Source organism: Giraffa tippelskirchi, chromosome 3, assembly GCF_054371585.1.
Source record: "Giraffa tippelskirchi isolate mGirTip1 chromosome 3, T2T-mGirTip1v1.2.pri, whole genome shotgun sequence".
Lineage (NCBI taxonomy): Eukaryota > Metazoa > Chordata > Mammalia > Artiodactyla > Giraffidae > Giraffa > Giraffa tippelskirchi.
Genome location: NC_137277.1, coordinates 154,427,970 through 154,447,538, shown reverse-complemented (window position 1 = coordinate 154,447,538; position 19,569 = coordinate 154,427,970). Strand labels below are relative to the sequence as shown.

Sequence of the window (19,569 nt, the reverse complement as noted above, 5' to 3'; positions counted from 1 at the left end):
GCAGGCAGATTCTTTACTGTCTGAGCCACCAGGAATCTCTAGACAATACCAAATGTGATTCTTCTACCTTGTAAGTCACCTTTTGCTGTCTTCAGTCTCACATTTTATTTGAAATTATATCCAGATTTAGTTCTCACTGAAATACCAGCTTTATTGAACAGTGAGAAATTTCTATCATAAAAACTGACATTTTTATTAACTTTGTCTAGCCTGCTGAGTTCTGAGCCACAGTCAGCTCCCGGTCTTGTTTTTGCTGACTGTATAGAGCTTCTCCACCTTTGGCTGCAAAGAAGGCAATCAATCTGATTTCGGTGTTGACCATCTGGTGATGTCCATGTGTAGAGTCTTCTCTTGTGTTGTTGGAAGAGGGTGTTTGCTATGACCAGTGCGTTCTCTTGGCAAAATTCTATTAGCCTTTGCCCTGCTTCATTCTGTACTCCAAGGCCAAATTTGCCTGTTACTCCAGGTGTTTCTTGACTTCCTACTTTTGCATTGCAGTCCCCTATAATGAAAAGGACATCTTTTTTGGGTGTTAGTTCTAAAAGGTCTTATAGGTCTTCATAGCACCGTTCAACTTCACCTTCTTCAGCGTTACTGGTCGGGGCATAGGCTTGGATTACCATGATACTGGATGGTTTGCCTTGGAAACGAACAGAGATCATTCTGTCATTTTTGAGATTGCATCCAAGTACTGCATTTTGGACTCTTTTGTTGACCATGATGGCTACTCCATTTCTTCTAAGGGATTCTTCCCCACAGTGTAGATATTATGGTCATCTGAGTTATATTCACCCATTGCAGCCCATCTTAGTTTGCTGATGCCTAGAAGGTTGACATTCACTCTTGCCATCTCCTGTTTGACCACTTCCAATTTGCCTTGATTCATGGACCTAACATTCCAGGTTCCTATGCAATATTGCTCTGTATAGCATTGGACCTTGCTTCTATCATCAGTCACATCCACAACTGGGTATTGTTTTTGCTTTGGCTCCATCCCTTCATTCTTTCTGGAGTTACTTCTCCACTGATTTCCAGTAGCATACTGGTCACCTACTGAACTGGGGAGTTCCTCTTTCAGTATCCTATCTTTTTGCCTTTTCATACTGTTCATGGGGTTCTCAAGGCAAGAATACTGAAGTGGTTTGCCATTCCCTTCTCCAGTGGACCACATTCTGTCAGAACTCTCCACCATGACCCCTCTGTCTTGGGTGGCCCCACGTGACATGGCTTAACAAAAACAAGAGCGGGAGCTGACTGTGGCTCAGATCATGAACTCCTTATTGCCAAATTCAGACTGAAATTGAAGAAAGTCGGGAAAACCACTGGACCATTCAGGTATGACCTAAATCAAATCCCTTATGATTATACACTGTAAGTGAGAAATAGATTTAAGGGACTAGATCTGATAGACAGAGTGCCTGATGAACTATGGACGGAGGTTCATGACATTGTACAAGAGACAGGGATCAAGACCATCCCCATGGAAAAGAAATGCAAACAAGCAAAATGGCTGTCTGAGGAGGCCTTACAAATAGCTGTGAAAAGAAGAGAAGCAAAAAACAAAGGAGAAAAGGAAAGATATTCCCATTTGAATGCAAAGTTCCAAAGAATAAGAAAGCCTTCCTCAGCAATCATTGCAAAGAAATAGAGAAAAACAACAGAATGGGAAAGACTAGAGATCTCTTCAAGAAAATCAGAGATACCAAGGGAACATTTCATGCAAAGATGGGCTCAATAAAGGACAGAAATGGTATGGACCTAACAGAAGCAGAAGATATTAAGAAGAGGTGGCAAAAATAAACAGAAGAACTGTACAAAAATGATCTTCACGACCCAGATAATCACGATGGTGTGATCACTCATCTAGAGCCAGACATCCTGGAATATGAAGTCAAGTGGGCCTTAGAAAGCATCACTACGAACAAAGCTAGTGGAGGTGATGGAATTCCAGTTGAGCTATTTCAAATCCTGAAAGATGACACTGTGAAAGTGCTGCACTCAATATGCCAGCAAATATGGAAAACTCAGCAGTGGCCACAGAACTGGAAAAGGTCAGTTTTCATTCCAATCCCAAAGAAAGGCAATGCCAAAGAATGCTCAAACTACCGCACAATTGCACTCATCTCACACGCTAGTAAAGTAATGCTCAAAATTCTCCAAGCCAGGCTTCAACCATACATGAACCGTGAACTTCTAGATGTTCAAGCTGGCTTTAGAAAAGGCAGACGAACCAGAGATCAAATTGCCAACATCCGCTGGATCATCGAAAAAGCAAGAGAGTTCCAGAGAAACATCTATTTCTGCTTTATTGACTATGCCATAGCCTTTGACTGTGTGGATCACAATAAACTGTGGAAAATTTTGAAAGAGATGGCCTCTTGAGAAACCTGTATGCAGGTCAGGAAGCAACAGTTAGAACTGGACATGGAACAACAGACTGGTTCCAAACAGGAAAAGGAGTACGTCAAGGCTGGATATTGTCACCCTGCTTATTTAACTTATATGCAGAGTACATTGTGAGAAACGCTGGGCTAGAAGAAGCACAAGCTGGAATCAAGATTGCCGGGAGAAATATCAATAACCTCAGATATGCAGATGACACCACCTTTATGGCAGAAAGTGAAGAAGAACTAAAAAGCCTCTTGATGAAAGTGAAAGAGGAGAGTGAAAAAGTTGGCTTAAGGCTCAACATTCAGAAAACTAAGATCATGGCATCTGGTCCCATCACTTCATGGGAAATAGATGGGGAAACAGTGGAAACAATGTCAGACTTTTTTGGGGGGGGCTCCAAAATCACTGCAGATGGTAATTGCAGCCATGAAATTAAAAGACGCTTACTCTTTGGAAGGAAAGTTATGACCAACCTAGATAGCACATTAAAAAGCAGAGACATTACTTTGCCAACAAAGGTCTGTCTAGTCAAGGCTATGGTTTTTCCAGTAGTCATGTATGGATGTGAGAGTTGGACTGTGAAGAAAGCTGAGCACCTAAGAATTGATGCTTTTGAACTGTGGTGTTGGAGAAAACTCTTGAGAGTCCCTTGGACTGCAAGGAGATCCAACCAGTCAGTCCATCCTAAAGGAGATCAGCCCTGGGTGTTCTTGGAAGGACTGATGTTGAAGCTGAAACTCCAATACTTTGGCCACCTGATGGGAAGAGTTGACTCATTGGAAAAGACCCTGATGCTGGGAAAGATTGGGGGCAGGAGGAGTAGGGGATGACAGAGGATGAGATGGCTGGATGGCATCACCGACTCCATGGACATGAGTTTGGGTAAACTCTGGGAGTTAGTGATGGACAGGGAGGCCTGGCATGCTGCGAATATGGGGTCACAAAGAGTCGGACACGACTGAGTGACTGAACTGAACTGGGCCTGCTGAGTGCAAGAAAAAATGAGTGAATGTGTATGTGTGTCTGTCCTGTCAGACTGTCCTTGCCTCCTCTTCCTTCAAGCAAAATTTAGCAGCTTGCTGAGCTCTTAGAAACAGTCCCCAGAAATGTCATTTAATATACCAAGTTTCCTTTTCTACTTCTTTTCTCCTTACCTCCAGGGAAAGCTGTCTGTCTGACTACTGAGTTCACTAGACAGGAAGCTAAGTCCAAAGGTTGAAATATCCTTTGAGTGTCCACTAGTATCTCAAACTTAATATGATCAAAACTGAGCTAGTAGCCCCTCCCCCACTCCTGTTGCAAACTGCTCCTGCTGCAGGGCCCCCCATCCGCCTTACTGGCACTTCCACCCATCCAGTTGTTCAGGCCAAACACCTTTCTCTCAGTTCTGAATCCAATCTATCAGCAAATCCTATCAGCGTCACCTTCAAAATATATTCACTCAAATGGAAATTGTCATAAAACCATCACTTCCCCTGCTACCCCCTGGGTCCGAGCCACTGTCACTGTCCGCTGGATTATCGCGGTAACTGGTCTCCCCCTTCAGTTTGTTCTTAAGAGTACAGTTAGAGTTAATGTGTACATTAGATGATGTCACCCCCGACTCAGACTACCTGATAGCTTCACCTCTCTTTAACCAAGTAAGAGCCGAGGACGAATATGGCTGGTTCCCCATCCTCTCTCTGCCCTCATCCTCCGATACGTGCCCCCTCCTTTACTCTGTTCCAGCCAGACCAGCCTTGTTTAGTCCTTGAGCACAGCATGCAGGCTCCCGCATGAGTTTCTGTGCTTGTTTTCCTCTTCCCCAAGTAACTGCATAGCTGGCTTCCTTATCTCCCTTTGATCCGTATGCAGTCATCATGTTCATGAGGCATTCTTGACCACTTTATTTGAAACTGCACCCAGCGCCCTCCCTGACACACACACTTCATCTTTTTAGTCTCTGCTTATTACCACGTAATGTAGTGTTTTATATTGTCTGTCTCCCTCTCTGTTGCCACACATATGGCTGTGGAGGTCATGCTTTTCTCAGCCTGTATAGCCGTGTCCAGAGACCCTGTGCTCTCCATACTAGATGTAAGCTATGAAAGCTCATGGCTTTTTAGCTATTTTGTGGTCTTAGGCCCTGCTGTATCTCCAGAGCCTTGAACCACACTGTGTGTATGTGACTGTGTGTGTTAGTCATCCAGTCATGTCTGGCTCTTTGCGATCCCATGAACTATAGCCCGCCAGACTCCTCTGTCCATGGAATTTTCCAGACAAGCATACTGGAGTGGATTGTCATTTCCTACTCCAGGTGATCTTCCCAACCCAGGGATTGAAACCAAGTCTCCTGCTTGGCAGGTGGATTCTTTACCACTGAGCCAAGGCTTCCCAGGTGGTGCCAGTGGCAAAAAAAACTGTCTGCCAATGCAGAGATGCCTGAGACTTGGGTTCAATCCCTGGGTCAGGAAGATCCCTTGGGGAAGGACATGGCTACCCACTCCAGTATTCTTGCTTAGAAAATTCCATGGACAGAGGAGCCTAGTGGGCTAGAGTCCATGGGGTCGTAAAGAGTTGGACATGACTTAGCGACTAAAACCACCACCAACCACCACTGTACATACTACTTTTAACCCAATCATTTTGCTTAGGATATTGTGAACATCTTTTTTATGCCAGTAAATATTTGTCTAAAGCATCATGAATCACTGAGTGAAAATGGTATTTTGATGCATGAACATTCTGATGCACCCTCGATCTTAGAAGAAGTATGTGAGGATATTATTCAGTGTACCCAGCAAAAGATTGCATGAGCTGAAAGAGATCATTTTATAGCAACAACTCCTCATCTCCCTATTAGGTAGAGGGATTATCTGTTACAGAGAGAAAAGATTGCATGCTCTTGTGACTTGAATACACCTAATGTCTCCGTTGGCAGCCTTGTTCTTAAAACACAGTCTACATAGACTTGCTATGTCTCTGAACTGCAAATGAGGAGTGTCTATTAGCCAAAATCTAAGATCCAAACGTGCAACCGATCATTAGCCAAAATCTGGTTAATACTGAATTTTAGAAGGATGAGCCCATTTTAGCCACAATATTATCAGTAAATTAGTCTCATTAAAGACCAGAGATTGTTAGCACTTCTTTAAGCCCAGTAAACGAACACAGCTCTTTATGTTCTCTGTAAGATTTAATATTGGCTAGACTTTGTGGCTAGTTTTTGAGTTAGCTAGTTAAAAGTGTCTTTGGGGCTTTCCTCTCAACAGATTAGCTATGTGACTCTATCGAGACCCAAAACCTACTAAGACACAAAATGTTATTTTGATAGTTTTTGAAAGCAGCCATTCTCAGTCTCCTTCAAGAATTCCTTTTCCCTTGAATGACTCAAAGAACCAAGGTTTTCAAGTCAGCTAAGTGCCTCATCTCCTGAGCCCCTCCCCTCCCCTCGTTTTTCTCCAGAGATCTCATTCAGCAAATCATGTATATTTGTATCAGCACTCTAAAAAGGAGCTACAAAACCATCATTCAAAACTAAAACACTAATAAACTTTGAGAAAGGAGCTCTGGCAAGTTGGCAAGTTACATATTAATTTTACTATAATATACACAGAACTTTTTATATATCAAGAAGTCCATAGCAAGTTAAAAAGTGATTTTATCTTATTCTGAGATTAAATGAAATCTGTAGATTATCAAAGATCATTTTCTAAGAGATGACAAAAAAATAAAACTCATGGCAGAAAAAAAGTGTTATATTCTTGGAATCATGGCATACCATAGAAATTTGAGCTAGGATCTATAATGTGATATAATCTGTCACTTTTATAATCAGACCCCAGAATAATAACAACCCAAATTATTTCCCAAGTATTTCTATTCCAGGCTTTAGATCGAAGAAACTTAGGCACAGTTTCTGAATGAACATGTGAAAGAGACCCTTTCTTCCCATACCTATCTGCCAAGATATAATATCTGATGCAATCTTGCTATTTTTTCAACCAATGAGATTAGCAAAATGAAGTATCTAGAGAAATGATTGAAGCTTGTTTCTTCCACATGGATGGCTATCACAATATCTGCCTTTGATTTAAAATTGTTCTTCCATTAGCTGGGAGCATGGCTGGACGTAAGAGTCCTGTCCATATCCAGTCTAATGCAACTATTTCAGGAAACATTTGTAGCTCATATCAAGAACGCCAAATTGCATCACCCTGGGGATATTTCACCGTGCTTTTTGCTGATTTTGGTGTGGGTACATGTGCCCTCCAAAGGAAAAATACTGCAACCCTTTCCATTCCATACAAATTACCTCACCTGGAGCACCAACTCTTGGAAAACACAGTAAACTTCATAAATGAGTGGTTTTCCTTTCTAAATTACTCCTTATGCACTTCTACACATAATCTTCCTTTAGATCCTTATGGTTTAGAATCAAAATTGGAGATTTTCCCTTGGTGTTGTCTTTTTTATTGTGTGTATCTGTGTGTGTGTTTAAGAGAGAGAGAGAGTGATGGAGAGACAGACAGAGATACACGTGGAAGAAGGGAGGGAGATGAGTTTGTTTTTTAACCTATTTATTTTTTAAATATTTATTTATTTGGCTGCTCTGGGTCTTAGTTGTGGCATGTGGAATCTACTTCCTTGACTAGGGCTCAAACCCAGGCCCTTATATTGGGAGAGTGGAGTCTTAGCCATTGGACCACCAGGGAAGTTCCAACTTATTTATTTTTAACTGGAGGATAATTATCTTACATTATTGTGTTGGTTTCTGCCATATAGCAACATGAATCAGCCATAGGTATACATATGTCCCCTCCCTCTTGGACCTCCCACCCACCTGCCACCCCATCCCACCCCTCTAGGTTGTCACAGAGCACCAGTTTTGAGCTCCCTGTGTTATACAGCACATTTTCACTGGCTATCTAATTTTATATATGGTAATGTATAGGTTTCAATACTGCTCTCTCCATTCTGCTCCTTCCCCTCACCCTGTGTGAGATGAGTCTTTAAAGCATATCTGTTACATGTGTTAAGATATTTTCATCTTAATCATTGGGTTTTTAATGCCAGTTATGCAGCTCAAAGAACTGAGCTTTAGGGATATGGCGATATTACTAAATCTATCAAATCCTGAAAAGGGTGTGCCTGCTTCAGGGCCTGACTTAGTCCCTTTTCTTTCATGAGCATCAGGGCTCAGTGGAAACTGAGTTGAAGTCCTCAGAAATTAGTCAGGTTAAATGAGTCTTGATGTGTTTGACTCAGTGTCCTGGTACAAAATAGAAGAGGACTCCCTACTTGTTTTATATAGACTCCTGCCTTTGATTTCATAGGCTATTATTTCTGCATTTTTAACCCCAAGTGCCACCTATATAATATAAGAGATCTGAATCATTCATGACCTTTTTTCCCTTTTAATCTTTTCTCACCTTTCTCATTGGAACAATCTGTAAATGAAGCCTGATTTACCTGCTCAGTATGTCAGGAAATTCTAAAGGTAATAAAATAGAAGTAGTTGGGCTGGTTGGTTTTCACGATCCTTTAGCAGGTTTCTTCATTGTCCTTTGGTATCAGAGAACTTGACGGTGCCACCTGCCAGAGATGCAGTTTTCCCTCAATCGGTGAGTGAGGCATGGAATTGACTCTCCTTATGATGTTTGTCCTCTGGCTCTGGTGTCAGGACAGTTACGCTGGCATGAGCAGGGCTGTCCTCATGCTTAGCCTGCTGCTGAAATGCTGTCTGACCTGATGATGACTAGGCCTGCAGTACAGTGAGACCACTTACTGCACAGAAAACCCTAAACACAGCTTCCTCACCAGAGACCAAAGGCAGCACCCTCCTGCAGCAAAGAGGCTGTTTACCAAAGCACTGCCAAGTCAGACAACCTTCATTTGATTTGTAGATTTCCATTCCTAGTATGTTGAAGTCTGGAGGAAACATTGGGGAAATTAGTGATTATGTTTTACATAAAGTCTTAGTAGAAACTTGAAGCATTTCAGTGAAGAAAAGAGTGTGTGTATGTACAGGCACCCTCACACATGGCAAATGTTTATTTGGAAGGGCTCCTAGTGGGGTCCATGTCCCATTTCCTCTAGGCCTTTCCAGGCTCAGGCTGTGTCATTTTTCCCACTTTTCTATCTGTAGCTTCTGATTCTGCACTGGCTTCTTCAATATTAGCATGTGAATATGCCCAAGTGGCTTCCATCTCTAAGAAAAGAATCCTTTCTTAGTCCTGCATCCTTCTGTAGCTATGGCCCAGTTTCTCTCCTTTAAAGTGAGTTTCTTAAAAGAATAATCCACAGTCCTTCGCCCCTCTGCTGTCTGGTGTCCTTCTTCCTCCCGAGGTCACTAATGAATTCCATTTTGCCAGATCCAGCAGGCACTTTTCAGGCCTTGTGAGTGTCTTTCCCGGGTTATTTGACCTCTCTGGGCCTCTGATGCCGTTGACCCTCTCTGTCCTTAAAATTCTCTCCTCCTTTGGCTTCCTGGATGTTGGCTCGTCTGCTTTTTCTCCTATCAGACTGCTCCTTTGCAGCTTTCTTCCTGCAGCTGTTCCTGCAATAGTACTGCTTTGCCAGCATCCAGTCTTTTCTGTTGCTCTAGTATGTGCTGTCCTGGGTTGTTCCTTATTATCATGTCTTCACCTGTAGGCACACAGCTCTCCTCTCTGGATACGTGATGACTCCACTTGGACATTCCACAGACAGTTCCAGACCTCTTCCCCGACAACTGAGCTTCCCTTTCTCCTCATGGGCAACTCCTCTTCCTTATTCCCTGTGTCAGTGAATGGAATTTCCATTTACCATCAGCAGTGCCAGGCTCCTTCCTGGCTTCCATTTTCTGTTAGTCTTCATGGCACGTGGATGGTGCTGCAGAAATCTGTCTGTGGTAGGTTCCCTTTCTCTCCAACCCAAGGGCAACCATCTAAATTCTGTTCAGGCTTCCATCATTTGTAAGCTAGTTAACCCCCCAAATCGTCCCATCTCTTTAGTCTCTTTCCCCTTCTGCTGCCAATGAACTTTTATAGGCACAAAGAATGAGTCTGAGCAAACTCCAGGAGATAGTGAAGGACAGGGAAGGCTGGCGTGCTGCAGTCCATGGGGTCGGACACAACTTACTGACTGAACAACAACAACACAGGCACAAATCTAATGCTGTCTTTCTCTTGCTTGAGGCACTCCTGTGCCACTCATCTCTTTGCGGGTAGACTGTTCTCTAGGCATCTAAGCTCTCTCATGTCTGGCTACACACTTTTCAAGCTCACACCTTGTAGTACCCTGGTTCCCAGCATGGGCACATACACACATGTACACATATAGAGCTTGTTCCCTGCAAGAATTATGCTTGTCCTGGCCTCTCTGCTCTTACCCACGCTGCCCCCTCTACCTGGAATACCTGCCCTTCCACTCCTTCGTGTGGATTCGGACGTGTTGGTTCTGAGGCCTTTCCTGAACAGGCGTCCTGCAGGCCCCTCCCCCATGCACTCCATGCTGGAGCTGGAGTTATTTGCTTACTTGTCTGTTTATCTCACTTATTTGCAGGTATTAGGGGGAAAAAAAACTATGTCTTCTCCAAATTTCCTGTCCCACGTGTACTCAGCACCTGCTTATTACGATGAAAATGTGGGCTGATTTTAGATTCTTCACCATGGTGCAAGTCACAGAGGTCATACAACTGAACTTCATTTGCATTAAATTCCTGCACCATATGGTGATCACAAGTTGTTTTCTGACCAAAAACCTTCAATAACCATTCATTCTTTATTAAGCACATTAATAGTAAAATTATAAAATCAGTGCTGCCGTGGCTCTCAAGGAGGTGCCAAACTTTGCCTTTCACATGTGAGCAGCTTCCCTGGCTCTCCCTGAAGTGGCTGTGTCCCCTGCAGAGCCCTGTAATGCTCCCCAAGCACACCTCGGGCCTGTGACTTCTCTACCAGCCCTTCCATAACTTATTCCATCCATTCCCTAAAGAGCTCCCATCAGCCGGGCCACCTTGTACACTGAAGCCGCCATGGGGGGAAGCCCTTGGCATCCCCCAAACAGGAAGTTCCCTTGCTTTTTCTGGGCTTGGCTTTCATGTCCTTATTTGCCCTGCAATTCCCCTCTGGACATCAGCCTAAAGAAAATATTCCAAGAAAGACAAACACTGTGTGATATCACTTATGTGTGGAATCTAAAAAATACAGCAAACTAGTGAATATAACAAAGAAGAAGCAGACCCGCAGATACAGAGAATGAACTAGTGGTTACCAGTTCGGGAGGCGGGCCACAATATAGGGTGGGAGAATGGGAGGTACAAACTATCAGATGTAAGATAGCTCCAGAATGTATTGTACAACATGGGTAATATAGCCAGTATTTTGCAATAACTGTATTGTTCCAATTGTAGTATATGTGCCGCCAAAGCGAGCACTGTAGTAACTGTAAATGGAAGTTAACCTTTACAAACTGAATACAAATTTTTAAAAAGAAGATATTCAGAGAATGTCTATTCAGTCTGCCTTAAAGACGTGGGCAATGAGAAAAAGGAACAAGCTGATGGGGTTATCTGAGCCCGCCTTTGAAATCCTTCTCTCCTCTAAGCAGAAAAGCAAGTCCCTCCCTCTAAATAAATCTTTTTCTTCTTTTATGTACATTAAAAAGCATTTATGTACATTAAAGAGACACATTTTAATGCCACGCTGTCTTCCCTCTCAGGAAATTTATTCTCATATTTGACTTCAATGCTTTCTTGATATAATTTCCATCCTCATGGAGAAGAAAAGCTGACTGGCATTATCTGTCTTAAAAGTCTGTATTTTTTATGGCCACCACTAAATCTCTTGGACACAACATCTCCTCCAAACACAATATGCTCAGTTCCTTTTTCTTTTCTGTATATATTGCATTTTCCAGTTCTTTGTGTCATTAGGACTGAACTCTTGTAAATTATTAGTATTAGACACTGAAGAGTGCCAAAGAAGAGACAGCAAATACGGTGCTTCTGGCAGGGCTGAGAATTTCTTCCAGAGGGAAAGAGAAAATAAATAAGTGAAATATATTTACACACAGAAACAACCCATAGCTCCCTTTAGCTGTACAAATCATGGTAAAGGAGTATGAGAGATGACTGTGCCCAAAGTTGGTTAGTTATTGTGAGAAGAATGAACAGTGTTTGGAGGCAATGAGGACCCACCTAGAGTGGAGAAAGTAGAAATCCTCTTTGTTGCTCATCAGCTGTGTTCATTGAACATATCCATCTCCAGCCCTTAGCACAACACCTGGCTCATTTTAGGCACTCAGTAGTGTTTGTTGACTGGATCACTGACCAACTGTAGTTCTCCAGCAAGGGTAAACCAGTGTGATTCCACTTGTAAATTTGTAATTAATTCTTCCATCCTGTATACTCTCAGTTGTGGAAGTTTAAGGATTTTGGAGAAGAACTTTAAGTAGCAAAACATTAACGATATGCTACCCTGCTAGGGTTCATTTCAGTCACCTTCCTTCTAACATCTTCTCCAGCTGACCTTCATGTGTTCAAACCAACAGAAAAGGCAGGAGCTCACCTTGAAATGATTTTCCAGCCTACTTGTTCGGTTCACTCTGTCTCGTTTTCTCAGCTCTGCTGGCATATTGCTTTCATTTATTTAAGGGACTTCATTAGGAAACAGTTGCCTCTGAAAAAGATAATTCCTCCCATTCAACCACACTCAAACATCCTTTGTCCCTATATTAGATGACCATATTCTGCTGCCCTAGTGACCCCACAGAAAGACTGCATCCTAGGTTTGCTTCTCTGCACATATGTTTGAGTCTCAACTTGCAAGTGTTTATATATATTTAAAAATATCTAAACGTAATCTTGTATTCTGGATTAGGCCCTTGAGGAGAAAAAGGACATTAGTGAAACAGTTGGTGAAATCTGAATAAGGTCTAGTTTACATAATTGTTCATTTCTTCATTTTATCAATGAACCATGGTTCATGGTTGTGTAAGATTAGGGGAAGCCGGGTAATGGATATAAGGGCACAAACATTTCACAAAAGGAGGGTGTATTGGGAAATCAAGTACATGTGAACATCCTGGTTCTTTTCAAAGCAGTTTTTCAAGCATGAGAAAAATTGCAGACTACCAAAGTGTACTTCAGATACTTCTAGGCTTTGTAAGATAGACGAAATAAAACAACCCTTGTTCATACCAAGCCTCCTCCTATTCGGTTTCCTCCGAGGTCCATTCCCCAAGCTTCTGTGCTGAGGTCAGAAGTGCCCCTGGCTCTCCCATGTCTCGCAACCCCATATCCCCGAGGGCCACACTTGCTGTCCCCTGCATAAGCACTTGATGTTCAGCACAGATAAATCTCAATGCTTTATCCCGTCCGCCAGCAGCCTGCCCTGTGTTGGCCAGTGACATCACCATCCTGACATCCCAGCTAGGTATTTCAGAATCACCTTCAGTTGCTTTCTCCTTTTTCACCCATTCCAAGTGTTGTCAGTCCTCCCAAAGGGTCTCTTGTGTCTATGCACTCACCCCTTTCCTTCTGCCTTGTGGTTACCCTAGGCCACAGTTACCTGGTCAGGACTGTCCCTGCCTGCAGTCTTGCCACCCTCCCCACTGCCTTCAGGGAGTGGGCATGACCCAGCACATCAGTGTCACTTTCCTTCTTTTAAAAAATAACAATTGGTCTGTATTGCTGCTGGCCTAAACAGCAACCAACACCTACCCGGAAGAGAGATGTATTATACAGCTACATTAGACAGTCAGTTCATACCCACCTCTCTCCTTCTTCCATCCTTATCTCCAGGAAAGTAGAGGAAGCACAGGCCTTTGGAGTCAGAAAGTCCTGGCCTTGAAGCCCAACTCTATGACCTTGGGCAAATTAGCCTTTGCCTCTGAGCCTCAGTTTCCTCTTATGTAAAATGGAGGTGGTACCTACCAAGGTGGGGCTGTTGTGAGAACAACAATAAGATGTTTATTGAGGGCCACACCCAAAGCAGGCTTTTCTCATTGTTAACCCTGTAGGGGCCATGAGGAACAGGTCTCTTGACAATCTCTGTACCATATGTGTGTGAATTGAAAATGGAAGTTGGTCATGTCTCATGGGCCCTCCCGGGCCCGTGGTCTACCTTCTACAACAGGGCCCTCTCGGTAGGAAAGCTTCATCCCACATGGAGGGACTGAGCACTTTCCCTACACCCTTCCCAGCTGGGCAGGGACTGTGTGCTGCTTCCTGTCACATGTGCAGCCCCGAACCATTAGAGTTGAAGGGATCCCAGCCTCAGGAAGTGAATTCTATTCTTCAGAGTACCAGGACTGTGTCACTCACTGGTCTGTTCTCACTCTGTGGATGAAACAGGGATTTTCAGCAGAATTCTTCAGAATCTATCATTCTTCCCAGGAGAGAGCCAAACTATTAATACAAAATGCCTATCGGGGGCCTCCCTGCCAGGGGACTTTTTCTCATTGGTTCAATGCCCTTTCTTTCTTCAGGGGCCTAGTACGGTAGCTGGCACATATCTGTGCTTAATCAGAATCGAATGGATAGAAAAATGAATGGAAGGATGAAGGATTTAATGTCTAGGATTTGTCCAGTAATGCACACTTAATTGAAAGACTGAATAATGAATTCCCCAATGAGCTAGGTATTAGACCAGTGGTTCTAAACCTTGGCTGCTCTAATCACCAGGAGAGTTTTTGTTTTAAGACTGATTTCTGGGTTCTACTGATTCTTATGCCCTATTATTTTCTAAAAGCTCCCAAGTAATTCTAATAGACAGCCAAGGTGGGCACCTACCATGCTGGAACAATCTAAAAAATATGTACCCCATGCGTAGCTCTTACATCCAGTCACCATGTTGTAATTAACAGTTTATGATCTTTCCCTCACTTGACTTTATGCTCCTTGAGCTCTGATCCTGGGTCTGTCTCGTTCATAACTGTCTTCCAGTGCCTGGCACAGTGCTTGGCATATAGTAGATCATCATAAATGTTCGTTGAGTTGATGGTTTCTTTCATTTGGGTGGTTCTGTGCAATTTTCTTGTATCCTAAGGCAAAGACAGAAAATGCTAGCACTGTGAGTTTTGTTTTATATGAATATGTGTGTGTGTGTGTGTGTGTGTGTGTGTGTGTGGTGTTTTCTAGCCATCTATGCTTTGGTATCTATATACTTGTCCCTAATTCATTTTTTTTTTCATGTTCACCCACTGTCACTTTTCCAGATGCCATGAACTGACAGCATCCAAAGATATTGGACTTTGTCAGGAAGCCTCAACTTGAAATATTTTGTCCTATTATCTCTATCCATACCTGGTCTCCAAAGCTCATCCCTATACATGTGAGAGGATAGTTCATTAATGTGAGGTCTGGCACCACCATCCCCATTAATGAAAGCCACAGGAGCCTCTAGAAAAAGACACACATGTTGCTACTTTAGTTGATTTTCTCAACTCCACAATCTGTTCATTTAGACATAGAATAATAGAGCTGGAAAGATGTTTAAGATACCGAGTTCAGTCATCTTCATTAAACAATGAAGAATCTGAAGCTACATGGGTTTTAGGACTTGCCTGAGATGACACACCTTTCAGGGGCACAGCTGGCGCAAGAAACCTGGCGCTCTGGTCCTCAGGCCTGGACCACTGCACTGTACTCCTAGCATCTTGGAATACATCAGAAATCAAAGATCACACTTTTACTTCCTCTTTGGTATCTGTTAGAAAGAAAAAAGTACCTGGAAAAAGGTATTATTATAGGTTTCGCAGAGGATGTGGGGAGGAGGAGTTATTAGGTGGAAAGGGATTCTTGAATGAGAACTTAGAAACTTCTCAGAAAAAATGCTTTGTGGCAGCACCACAGTTTGTGTTTCTGTCCTTGTTTTCAGAATTTTCCCCAGAGAATACCTCCTTCAACAGATCCACCTGTATTCCCTCGCTGATCTGCAGCAGGTAAGCACTTCATGGGGCCATTTCATGTCTGTTTTCTCCCTGGGGACGTGTTTTTGTTGATTATGTTCTTGGTAGTGAATTCTGCCATTATTGGCGTAGTTATATTCACAAGCCCAGATAATTATTTTCTATTCAGAATGAGAAAACTTAATGTAAAAGATAGTATAGGACAATAAGAAATACTGACTAGAATTTAGAGAAACTGGAACTCTCGTACACTTGCTGGTAGGAAGGGCAAGTGGTGCAGCCACTTAGGAAAACAGTTGGGCAGTCCCTTAAAAAGTTAAATGTAGAGTTTCCCTGTGACCCAGTCATTCTACTCCTAGGCACATACCCTAGAGAACTGAAAACATTTGTCCACATAAAAACTTGTACGGGAGTGTTCAAACATCATTTTTCATGATCATGATAGCTAAAAAGTGGCAACAACTTGAGTGTTCATCAGCTAATGAATGTATAAACAAAATATTGTATATCCACTTAAAGCAATAGTATTTGGACATAAAGAGGAATGAAGGGTACAACATGGACGAGCCTTGAGAACATCATGCTGAAAGAAGCCAGACAGAAAAGAATACATATTTATGGTCCTTGTTTTATGTAGACTTTTCTTAGAATGTCCAAAATAGGCCAATCCTTAAGGACAAAGAAGGTGAGTGGTTGCCAGTGCCAAGGAGTGAGGAGTGGCTGCTGATGGTGTGGGGCTTCCTTTGGGGATGATGAAAACGTTCTGGAATTAGTTGTAATGGTTGCACAACTTTGTAACTGTACTAAAAGCTAGTGAATTGTATACTTCAAAAGAGTGAATTTTATGGTAGGTGAATTGAATCAGTAAAAAAAATTGTACAAGGAAAAAAGACATCAAGGACAATGAATATATTAAACTCTGACTTGTGTTCAAGCCAAACAGTTGGATGATGTTATTTAAAAAAAAAAAAAAAAAACAAACCAGAACAGAGCATGTAAGAGTAAAAATCATCTTTTTATACTTTTATCGGTGTATGTATATCCTTTCAATGATTGACCAAGTTAACAGCCAGGAAGAAAACCAACCCAAAGTTCTGAATATGTTAGGCTTTGCTTAATCATTTAAATCAACAGCTCATTCTCTAACAAGTTTCCAGAAGCTACATGAAAGCATCGCTTTCTTTTCCATATTTTCTGGATTCTTTCAAGAGTCAATTACATAATAATAATCAGTTCAGTTCAGTCTCTCATTCATGTCTGACTCTTTGCAACCCCATGGACTGCAGCATGCCAGGACTCCCTGTCCATCACCAACTCCCAGAGTTTACCCAAACTCATGTCCATTGAGTTGGTGATACCATCCAACCATCTCATCCTCTGTCATCCCCCCTTCTCCTCCCATCTTTAATCTTTCCCAGCATCAGGGTCTTTTCCAATGAGTCAGCTTTTTGCATCACGTGGCCAAAGTATTGGAGTTTCAGCTTCAACATCAGTCCTTCCAATGAACACTCAGGACTGATTTCCTTTAGGATGGACTGGTTGGATCTCCTTGTAGTACAAGACACTTTCGAGAGTCATCTCTAGCACCACAGCTCAAAAGCATCAATTCTTCGGTGCACAGCTTTCTTTATAGTCCAACTCTCACATCTGTACATGACTACTGGAAAAACCATAGCCTTGACTAGACGGACCTTTGTGGACAAAGTAATGTCTCTGCTTTTTAATATGCTGTCTAGGTTGGTCATAACTTTCCTTCCAAGGAGTAAGCGCCTTTTAATTTTGTGGCTGCAATCACCATCTGCAGTGATTTTGGAGCCAAAAATAAATAAATAAAGCCTGCCACTGTTTCCACTGTTTCCCCATCTATTTGCCATGAAGTGATGGGACCGGATGCCATGATCTTAGTTTTCTGAATGTTCAGCTTTAAGCCAACTTTTTCACTCTCCTCTTTCACTTTCATCAAGAGGCTCTTTAGTTCTTCTTTAGTTTCTGCCATAAAGGTAGTGTCATCTGCATATCTGAGGTTATTGATATTTCTCCCGGCAATCTTGATTCCAGTTTGTGCTTCCTCCAGCCCAGCGTTTCTCATCATGTACTCTGCATATAAGTTAAATAAGCAGGGTGACAATATCCAGCCTTGACGTACTCCTTTTCCTGTTTGGAACCAGTCTGTTGTTCCATGTCCAGTTCTAACTATTGCTTCCTGACCTGCATACAGATTTCTCAAGAGGCAGGTCCGGTGGTCTGGTATTGCCATCTCTTTCAGAATTTTCCACAGTTTATTGTGATCCACACAGTCAAAGGCTTTGGCATAGTCAATAAAGCAGAAATAGATGTTTTTCTGGAACTCTCTTGCTTTTTCGATGATCCAGCAGATGTTGGCAATTTGATCTCTGGTTCCTCTGTCTTTTCTAAAACCAGCTTGAACATCTGGAAGTTCATAGTTAATGTATGGTTGAAGCATTTCTTGGAGCATTTTGAACATTACTTTACTAGCATGTGAGATGAATGCAATTGTGCGGTAGTTTGAGCATTCTTTGGCACTGCCTTTCTTTGGGATTGGAATGAAAACTGACCTTTTCCAGTCCTGTGGCCACTGCTGAGTTTTCCAAATTTGCTGGCATTTTGAGTGCAGCACTTTCACAGCATCATCTTTTAGGATTTGAAATAGCTGAACTGGAATTCCATCACCTCCACTAGCTTTGTTTGTAGTGATGCTTCCTAAGGCCTACTTGACTTTACATTACAGGATGTCTGGCTCTAGGTGAGTGATCACACCATCGTGATTATCTGGGTTGTGAAGATCTTTTTTGTACAGTTCTTCTGTGTATTCTTGCCACCTCTTCTTAATATTTTCTGCTTCTGTTAGGTCTGTACCATTTCTGTCCTTTATTGAGCCCATCTTTGCATGAAATGTTCCCTTGGTATCTCTAATTTTCTTGAAGAGATCTCTAGTCTTTCCCATTCTGTTGTTTTCCTCTATTTCTCTGCATTGATCACTGAGGAAGGCTTTCTTATCTCTCCTTGCTATTCTTTGGAACTCTGCATTCAATGGGTATATCTTTCCTTTTCTCCTTTGCCTTTCACTTCTCTTCTTTTCACAGCTATTTGTAAGGCCTCCTCAGAGAGCCATTTTGCTTTTTTGCATTTCTTTTTCTTGGGGATGGTCTTGATCCCTGTCTCCTGTACAATGTCACGAACTTCTGTCCATAGTTCATCAGGCACTCTATCAGATCTAGTCCCTTAAATCTATTTCTCACTTCTACTGTATAAATCATAAGGGATTTGATAAAGGTCATACCTGACTGGTCTAGTGGTTTTCCCTACTTTCTTCAATTTAAGTCTGAATTTGGCAATAAGGAGTTCATGATCTGAGCCACAGTAAGCTCCTGGTCTATTATATAATAATAATAGTAGTAGTAATTGTGACAACTTTCAGAACATATCAAACTGCTATGATTCAGTTCTTTTCTTTGTTGTTTTGCCCTGAAGGAAGAAGGTCAGTTTAATCTGTGTTCAGATCCTGCACTCATTTTCAAGACTTAAAAAATAAATAAAACCTAGAAAAGTAATTTCACCTCAAGGATTTTATGGTTTTGTTTTTTTTTGCTCCCCCAGAAGTAGCAACTTATTTTAAATGGTAGGAATAGTTTTAGAGTGTTTATTAGAGAGGGCTGAGAGGACACTAGGGTTTTGATTTTCACTTGTGCATCCAGCTTAAATCTATTTGCACCTACCAGCTCTCTCCACCCCTTCAGTCCTACTACCCTTTACCACATAATCATACAACAGTGATCTGCTGGCTGTTGTGGAAAGAGATGCAGTTTTAATTGTGATTGCCCAGTGGCATTCACTGGGGAGGAATTGGTTACAAGACCCAGTGTACACCTATGTATTTCTAGGATCAGGATCAGTGATCTAAAGACCCAGACTCTTAGCACTGGAGAAGTAAGTTTAAAGGCACCAGTGGTGTATTCTTGTAAAGGTGGTTTGAAATAGAATGCTGCTGCTGCTAAGTCGCTTCAGTCGTGTCCGACTCTGTGCGACCCCATAGACGGCGGCCCACCAGGCTCCACCGTCCCTGGGATTCTCCAGGCAAGAATACTGGAGTGGGTTGCCATTTCCTTCTCCAGGGCATGAAAGGGAAAAGTGAAAGTGAAGTCGCTTCGTGTCCGACTCTTAGCGACCCCATGGACTGTAGCCTACCAGGCTCCTACTTTTTGAGGAAGCCTTTCAAAAACAAGTTTTGATACCAGATGAAGAGAAAGAATCAGTAATTCCATATTCATTTTAGGGTGTCAAAGT

At 42.3% G+C, this 19,569-nt stretch overlaps 1 protein-coding gene and 1 long non-coding RNA gene across 3 annotated transcripts in view; one reads left to right on the top strand and one right to left on the bottom strand.

Annotated features, from left to right (window-relative positions):
• Positions 1-19,569, top strand: part of PLEKHM3 (pleckstrin homology domain containing M3) — a 209,319-nt gene that overhangs the window by 99,804 nt on the left and 89,946 nt on the right. Inside the window, exons 6-7 of one of the 2 annotated variants that reach the window (XM_081578175.1) lie at positions 15,234-15,297; positions 15,784-16,245. In XM_081578175.1, coding sequence (XP_081434301.1) covers positions 15,234-15,297; positions 15,784-15,789 — 70 coding nt within the window. In that variant the 3' untranslated portion in view covers positions 15,790-16,245. Of the gene's footprint in view, positions 1-15,233; positions 15,298-15,783; positions 16,246-19,569 lie in introns of those variants that run through there. The other variant, XM_081578174.1, reaches the window with a different exon arrangement.
• Positions 1-19,569, bottom strand: part of LOC145541510 (uncharacterized) — a 78,596-nt gene that overhangs the window by 9,869 nt on the left and 49,158 nt on the right. Inside the window, exons 3-5 of the long non-coding RNA XR_014079075.1 lie at positions 14,920-15,011; positions 14,240-14,397; positions 11,922-12,032 (exon numbers count right to left, since the gene is read on the bottom strand). This is a non-coding gene — a long non-coding RNA (uncharacterized LOC145541510). The remainder of the gene's footprint in view (positions 1-11,921; positions 12,033-14,239; positions 14,398-14,919; positions 15,012-19,569) is intronic.